Here is an 8519-nt window from a genome sequence, read left to right as displayed (position 1 = left end):
CCCTCCAGTGTATCCAGCATTTAAGATTCACAAACAACTGTGTACTTAGTTAACATCTTAACCGCATTTCAGAGACACACGCAAACACTGCGCTAAAGGCTTCCGCCTCACTGCACTTTAGGTCAACATAGTGCCCCCTGAATTTTTTTTATGTTGCACACAATGGCTCTGTGGTCCTAGAGCCGGATTTGAACAACAGTTTAGCAAATGTATCTTATGAGCATGCTGTTGTCTGCCTTTTTTTTTTGGGGGGGGGGGGGGTTGAATACTTTTATCCTCCCCGACAAATCTGTGCCCTGGGGTGAGGTCTGCAACACTCGACATGCTTTGTGTGAAAGCATCCCTCAAAGCTTTTTGAAAGCATGCTGCGAGCAAGACTCTCCCATCGAGAGCTGTCATTAAATTTGCCCCTACTGAATGTGAAACAATTCCAACAGTTTTATCACTGCTGTGGTTTAAGCACTGCCAGTGCTTCTTACCACACTCACTTCTGACATTTTCATTGCATGTGGGCAACAAAATTGAATTCAATAGCTGTACTGCAACAGAAGGCCTCAGCTGCTGCTACAAAAATTACTGCATTGTAAATAATATGGCAAACAGGTTTTCAGTAAAGGTAAAAACATCACAAAAAATCACAGTAAACAACTTATATAGCACTAAGATTGTTCATGTAAGCAAGGACTTGATTTCCAAGTAGGTAAACAATACAGAATACTGGAGTGCTAATTAAAGCCACTGTTCAGGGAACGCAACCGAAAACAAAACAGTTCAGGCTATGTCATAATAGCTTAAATCCTGCCAAGGAGCAATGCTGACATGTAGGTAAAGGGCAAGGTGACCTGCACAATGCTGAAAGTTGATGCCGTGCACATTTTCAGCAATCAAAATGGAAAGACAAGCAAAATGCATAATTTTCACGAAGCAATGTTATCTAACATCAGTCACATGACAGCCAAATTGTTGCTTCAGAAACTACACAATAAAGTAAAACAATATGCCACACATGAGAAGCACTGCCACATGTGGACAGGTGGCATACAGTGTTTCACAGATAGCAAAAACAAGGGGATAACGTTCAGTGGGATACACGCATTCCATACTGTGCCTTTGCCAATAACCAACTATTATTTATATATTTCGTACGCTGCTATTAAAGTTTTGAAAGTGGCTGCTAAATCTGCTTTGGTCAAGCAGTAATTTCTTTCTCACGTTCTAGATCTACGCACTTCTTACAGGAGCCTTGTTTTGTTTATTGTCAGGTTAGATGCAACAAAATGTTTCACATTAAGCAAATTTGGTTGTACCTCTCAACTGTGTCTAATTCGTCGCGAACATCGAGGTCTGAAAGACGGGGAAGTAATTCAGAAAAATAGAATTTCTTGAGCCGTGGGAAATTGCTTTCAACGCACCCCGCATCGAAAGGTACCGGGACAATTACGTCATTTTGTACACTCCAGACATAGAAGAAGCATGTTTCTGTTTTTTTGCACAGCATCTGGATCTGTACTTGACCGTAATAGCCATTTGGACCATTCTCTGGAAGTAAAAGCCTGTCTTCTTCGTCCCCCCGAACATCGTACTTACCACCATTGATAAGTGGCATGCAGTCGAGCACATGAGGGCACTTAATCTCAACTATGGCATTTTCTCCTTCAATTACTCCATCAGGTGAAGCAGAGAGTTACGGGAAGTCGGTGTTTATGACTGTTCCCATTTTTTTAAACATGAAACTGTGTTTTCATCACAAACTGATCCAAAGTAACTGGCTCTGTTAGATGCGGGCCCCTGGTTCGCCTGTGCCGTCTCTCGCCAAGGTCGGTGTCCCCGGGTTCCGGATCGGGAGACTGCTGTAGTGGGGTTGACGAAGAGATGAGAGGGTCTTCGAGGTGAAGGAGAGACTGAAGGGTTTATTTACATTTATACAAAGATTGAAAGAGTGAATCGGGAGCTGGCGAACACACGCCAGATCGCTGCTTAAATAGGGTCCGCTGTCCCCAGGTCCCTAGTTGGGGAATCTAGTTCATTAAAAATGCGTCGAATCACTGTGATGTAGATCACGTGTCCAGTCTTCCGGGTCCGCCCCCATCCACACACTCTTGCCACTTCTGGCAGATTAGTGTCCGCGCTGTCCAGGCTTCAGTGATGAATAGCCCGAAGGGGGTCCCATTGAGAGCGTTGAAGGTCAGTCACCTGCACTTCACAGCGGTAGTGTGGGGGCGAATGGATCCCACCGCAGTTCGCAGAAGCTGTCACGTAGAGCGTGGGAAAGCACAGTCCAAGTCGAAGTTGTTTTCGAAGCACGAAGATTCCAGAGACGTTGGCTTAGCCAAACCCGGCCGCATTTGTCACGGCTGATTTGCAGTTCCGCCGCTCGCCGGCTCCCCCGCCGTCCCCTCCGGGAGAAAAATGTCCCGGGTTGGTCCGGCGTTGAGAACAAAAGACAGGTTCACTAAAGCCTTTCTCAGACAGCGGGGAGCCGTTTCACCCCTTAAACAGCAGGGGGGGGGGGGGGGAATGACCCTTGTAGACGCCACCACCTGCACTCGTAGCGCTGCAACCACATCGACGGCCCTTTGAAGCCTCGGTAGATTGATGAGTCCCAGTGGCTTTAATATTCTTGGCATGTTGGCGTCTCCAAACGTAACAGCTCCTCCGCGGCCAGGACAATCTCGATCGGCCAGTGGTCACAATCACTGGTCGAGGAGAGATGACTTGAGTTGTAGCGTGGGAGGCCCTTCTGCATCTTGTCTGCAAGCACAGAGTAGAGTCCTAAACCTCGGACAACGGAGGCATTAGTCGAAATCAGCCACTCAACATGGCGCCACTCCCCAGGCAGTGCACGAAATTCACCCGAGAGCCGCCAGGCTGTTTTGCAATACTACTGCATTGTCAATGTAAACGTAAGCACAAAATTTTGTAGCTGACAGCAGTAATCTCGGCTACTAAGAACAGCTTCCATGTCTGCCAAATTCGCTGCCAAAGTCCGATTCGCCGAACACGGCTTGAAGAGAGGTGGCAAATTTGGAAGCAAAAGAAAAAGGATAATAGGACACCACGCCAAAACAAAGCTAACTAGCACCTAAAAAAAATACGAAAAGGCACCGAATTGCCACCGAACGGATACCTCAATTATGGGAATAACCTGCTCAATCCGTCGGCATTGCCATGACATTTGCCCCTTTTGTATCGCACAGAAAAGTTATATTGCTGGAGGGCTAGACTCCATCGAAGCAAGCGGCCATTCTTGGGCGACATTTGACGCAGCCATTTAAGCGGACAATGATCTGTCTCGAAAGTAAATTTCGCCCCGTAAACATAACAGGCTAGCTTCTGTGCGGCCCAAACCAGACAAGCGCATTCCTTTTCCGAAGCGCTGTAGGCTTCTTCCCTTACGGTTAACTTCCTGCTGGCATAAAGGATAGGGTGCTCCTCATTGTCGTCTCCGACTTGGCTTAATACGACCCCCATACCCCGGTCGCTGGCGTCACACTGGACCACGAATTCCTTGCTGTAGTCCGGCGCGCGTAACACGGGCCGCGAAACCAGCACGCTCTTCAAGCTCTGAAACGAAATTTCTTTTGCTGCGTCCCAGATAACGCTATTCGGCTTTTCTTTGCGAAGCGCATCGGTCAAAGGACTTGCTAGCTGTGAATAGTTGGGTATGTACCTTTGGTAGTACCCCACCAGACCGAGAAATGACCGTACATCCGTCTTAGTTCGGGGCTGCGGGAATTCAGCGATAGGGGCTATCTTGAGGTCTGACGGTCTCCTCGTCCCTCTACCGACAACATGACCAAGATAGGTGACATGCGAGCAGCCAAAACTACATTTTTCGGCCTTAATGGTTAGCCCAGCGTCCCTCAAACTCGTCAGTACCCTCCTGAGATGGGAAACATGGTCTTCCCAAGAGTTAGAAAAAATGGCCACATCGTCAAGGTAAGGCAGCGCGAAATCCTGCATGTCCTTGAGGATGATGTCCATTAGCTTTGAAAAGCTAAAAGGTGCATTCTTTAGCCCAAAACTGAGCACCAAAGGTCGGAATACCCCCATGGGAGAAATAAATGCTGCATACCGACTCGCGCTTTCCGAGAGGGGGACTTGCCAGTACCCTCTCACCAGGTCAAGGGTGGAGATGTACTGTGCCGCGCTAACTGTCTCGATCCTTTCTTCGATGTTCGGTATCGGGTACAGCTGGTCCTTTGTTATGGTATTCAGCTTCCTGTAGTCCACGCAAGGTCGCGGATCTTTGCCTGGTGCCTCCACGAGTATCAGCGGGGAGGTGTAGTCGCTCTCTGCTGGCTCTATCACGCCAAGTTCCAGCATGTGCTTTATCTCCGCCTCAATTATTTCTTTCTGCCTTGGAGAAACTCTGTAGGCTTTTGATCTTACTGGATCGGTCGAAGTTAGCTCTATCTCATGCGTGATGAGATTTGTCTTCCCCGGCCGGTCGCTAAAACTCTCCCGGAATTCGCACAGCAGTTGCCTCAATTCTTGGAGTTGCTTTTGTTCTAGATCCATGGTGCTCGCGGATCGGGACACGATTTCCTCTATGCTGTTGGTAGCATTTTCTTTCATGCTGCCTTTCCACTCAGGGTTTTCGGTTTGTAGCTCTTCGGGGATATTTACGGCCATGTTTACAACCCCGCTCCTTTCTACATAGGGCTTCATTAAATTGCAGTGATAGATCTTTATCTGCTGTCCTCTCCCTGGCATTTTCAAAGTGTAGTTGGTTTCTGAAATCTGATCCAAAACTTCCACTGGCCCGTACCAGTGAACTTCCATCTTATTTTTGCGTGCGGACCTGAGAATAAGCACACGATCCCCCGTCTTGAAGGTTCTCAGTCTAGCATTCTTGTCGTAGTACTTCTTCGCCGTGTCCTGAGCTGTTTTGAGATTTCGATCCACTAGTTCTCGTGTGGCACTCAGCCGGTTTAGTAACTGCAACACATACTCCACTACTGACTGACTCTCTCCTGTCCCCTCCCACATTTCTCTAAGCATCCTAAGCGGGGAACGAAGAGCCCTTCCGTACACTAGTTCTGCAGGAGTGAAGCCCGTCGCTTCGTGCGGTACTGTTCTCAGGGCGAACAGCGTTGCCGGGAGGCAACTTTCCCAATCGTCTTTGTGCTCATAGCAGGAAGCACGTAGCACTCTTTTGAGCACTGAGTGCCACTTCTCGACGCTGTTCGATTGAGGGTGGTAAACGGAGCTATGAATCAACCTCACCCCACACCTCTGTAAGAACGTGGTTGTGAGTGCGCTCGTGAAAACTGTCCCCTGATCAGCCTGAATTTCTGCCGGAAAGCCAATTCGAGCGAAAACGGACAGGAGACCGTCCACTATCTCTGCCGAGCTAAGCTCCTTTAGCGGCACCGCCTCCGGGAACTTGGTAGCAGGGCATATCATAGTGAGTACGTACTTATAGCCTGACTTAGTTCTGGGTAGTGGCCCGACGGTGTCAATGACCAGACGTCGAAAAGGCTCCGAGATAAGCGGCACCAGCTTTAGCGGGGCCTTCCATCTTTCTCCTGGTTTTCCGGTGCGCTGACACGCGTCGCATGACTGCACGTAGCGTTCAGCATCTCGGAAACATCCCGGCCAGTAGTATTCCCCAAGCAGCCTTTCCTTCGTTTTGTTTACACCTAAGTGCCCTGACCAACTGTTTCCGTGACAGAGGCCTAAAAGGTCAGAGCGGTACTTTTCAGGCACGACCAGCTGATCAAGCGTCTTCCCCTTTTTGTCCCTGTAATGGCGATACAGCAATCCGCCTTTGTGGTGCAATGTCACGTTACGCCTAGCAATACCCTCCTTGGCTGTGAAGTGTAACTTTGACAAGCTAGGGTCTCTTTCCTGTTCTGTGATTAAGGAGTCTCTGTCAACGCGCAACAAGCGATCCATGCACAGGGAGGTGGGCAATAACATGGAGTCTGGACTGCACGCTTCTTGTAGGCTGGCATCGATGGGGCTACCTTCGGTAACAGGTTCCTGCTGCTGTTCATGTGCTCGAACTGCATTTTCTTTGCTTGGTTCCGCAATCTCGGGAATTCCCTCCCTCTCACCAGTTGCCTCTGATTCCTGGCTGTACCTAAGCTTGGAAGCAAGCTCGCGTGATTTGGACCTAGTCAGGGCTTTCACTGTCCCCTCAGCCAGCTTCTGACCTCGATCGCAAAGCAGCTGATTTGACTTATTGGAGAATAGATACGGGTACTGCAATGAAACAGCCGACGAGACGGCGGCTTCTGTCGCTAGCTCGCCGAACGGGCCGGAAATCACCACCCTTGCCATAGGGAGGCACACACTCTGATTTTCTAGTACCTGTCTTATCCATGCTACTTCCCCAGTAAAGTCTTCCTCCTTGACATATGAGGGGTGAACAATGTCCATTGTTGCCCCGCTGTCCCGAAGGACCCTGCACAATTTTCCATTTACTTGGAGTTCGTGAATATATGGACGCAGAAGTTCCAAATTCTCATCACTGTCGTTGGCATATGAGAAAGCTAATCGCGTCTTCGTACACCTTGCTGCAATATGTCCAGTTTCCTGACAGTTGAAACAACGGAACGGCTTCCTGGCCTCGAACTCCTTCGTCAATGCTTTCTGAGCTCCGGCCTGCTTGGCACGATCCTCAGTTTTTTCTGGGGCCTGTTTAATGCCCTCAACTGTCTCGCGATTCCTAAATTGCGATCGATTTTTGGGAATGAAACGCTTCCTTAAACCGAACGCTTTCTTTTCAGACTCGCTTGACTCGGAACTCAGCTTTCTCCGTGTTGCATATTCGTCCGCTAGTTCTGCAGCTTTCTCCACTGTGCTCACATTTTCTCTGTCTTGCACCCATAACTTAACGGCCTCAGGGATACTGTTATAGAACTGCTCGAGGCCTACACATTCGACAACCTTATCTTTGGTGTCATATGCCTCCGCGCCCTTCAACCACTCTGTAAGGTTGGCCTTCAAACTGAATGCGAATTCTGCATAGCTCTCGCTGCTTCTCTTGCTGGCACCTCTGAACCGCTGTCGGAATTCTTCTGCCGAAAGTCGGTACTTTCTTAGCAAACTCGCTTTCACCTTCTCGTAGTCATCGGCATCTTTCGCGTCAAGCCTCGCGACTATAGTGGCCGCCTCACAGGGTAACACCATTAGTAGCTTTTGTGGCCAGGTCTCCTTAGCGTAACCCCGTTTCTCACACGTCCTCTCGAAATTCACGAGGTAATAACCAAGATCCTCGCCAATCTTATACGGCTGCATCAATCTGTCCATAGGAAACGATTCGGCCTGACTCACTCTCTCTGGAGTCATGCCTCTCGAACTCTCACATTCCAGTTTCTTTTGGTCATTCGCAAGCTGCAACCTTCTGAGCTCCCGTTCCTCTCGCTCGGCCACTAGCCGTTGGCGCTCAGTTTCCTCTCTCTTTCGCTCCCGCTCATCTTCCTCTTTCTTTCGCTCATCTTCCTCTTTCTTTCGCTCATCTTCCTTTTTCTTTCGCTCCGCTTTGAGGAGTTCCCACGTATCGCTAACTGTTTCTTCATTGGCCGTTTCCAAGAGCAATGTGCAAATGTGTGACTTTTTCATCTTCTCCTCTACATCTACACCCAACTCTTCACACAATGACAGCAAATCTGACCTTAGCAACTTCATTAGATCCATGTTTACTGTTCCGAGCCTTGAACTTTGCTGCACAACTGTTGACGTGAGCTACACACACTTGTCTCACTGAACAACTTCCCTCGATTCCCAGCAGTTCAATGTATTAACCCAAACAATTGAAGCCTGGCGAATCTCAAGCAAAGTTCAAGCACTCACCCACGGAAGCAACACCACGCCGCATGGTCGATCCAACCGCTGCCAACCAGTTGTTAGGTGTGGGGCTTCTCTCCCGTAGCAGGCCACCGGTGTTGGGGGATTACGCTTCGATCCCACCGCTGCCACCAGTTGTTAGATGCGGGCCCCTGGTTCGCCTGTGCCGTCTCTCGCCAAGGTCGGTGTCCCCGGGTTCCGGATCGGGAGACTGCTGTAGTGGGGTTGACGAAGAGATGAGAGGGTCTTCGAGGTGAAGGAGAGACTGAAGGGTTTATTTACATTTATACAAAGATTGAAAGAGTGAATCGGGAGCTGGCGAACACACGCCAGATCGCTGCTTAAATAGGGTCCGCTGTCCCCAGGTCCCTAGTTGGGGAATCTAGTTCATTAAAAATGCGTCGAATCACTGTGATGTAGATCACGTGTCCAGTCTTCCGGGTCCGCCCCCATCCACACACTCTTGCCACTTCTGGCAGATTAGTGTCCGCGCTGTCCAGGCTTCAGTGATGAATAGCCCGAAGGGGGTCCCATTGAGAGCGTTGAAGGTCAGTCACCTGCACTTCACAGCGGTAGTGTGGGGGCGAATGGATCCCACCGCAGTTCGCAGAAGCTGTCACGTAGAGCGTGGGAAAGCACAGTCCAAGTCGAAGTTGTTTTCGAAGCACGAAGATTCCAGAGACGTTGGCTTAGCCAAACCCGGCCGCATTTGTCACGGCTGA

The 8519-nt window shown here is 49.4% G+C and overlaps 1 protein-coding gene across 1 annotated transcript; it reads right to left on the bottom strand.

Annotated features, from left to right (window-relative positions):
* Nucleotides 1-1282: 1282 nt before the first annotated feature.
* LOC144120563 (uncharacterized) lies at nucleotides 1283-8519 on the bottom strand. Its single transcript, XM_077653105.1, has 2 exons — nucleotides 4821-8519; nucleotides 1283-1344 (listed from the first exon to the last, which is right to left on the bottom strand). Exons 1-2 carry the CDS (start codon nucleotides 7645-7647, stop codon nucleotides 1283-1285), a joined length of 2889 nt encoding a protein of 962 aa, XP_077509231.1. The 5' UTR covers nucleotides 7648-8519.

The sequence above is a fragment of the Amblyomma americanum genome, chromosome 1, assembly GCF_052857255.1.
Source record: "Amblyomma americanum isolate KBUSLIRL-KWMA chromosome 1, ASM5285725v1, whole genome shotgun sequence".
NCBI classification, from domain to species: Eukaryota; Metazoa; Arthropoda; class Arachnida; order Ixodida; family Ixodidae; genus Amblyomma; species Amblyomma americanum.
This window is presented reverse-complemented; position numbering and strand designations above follow the sequence as displayed.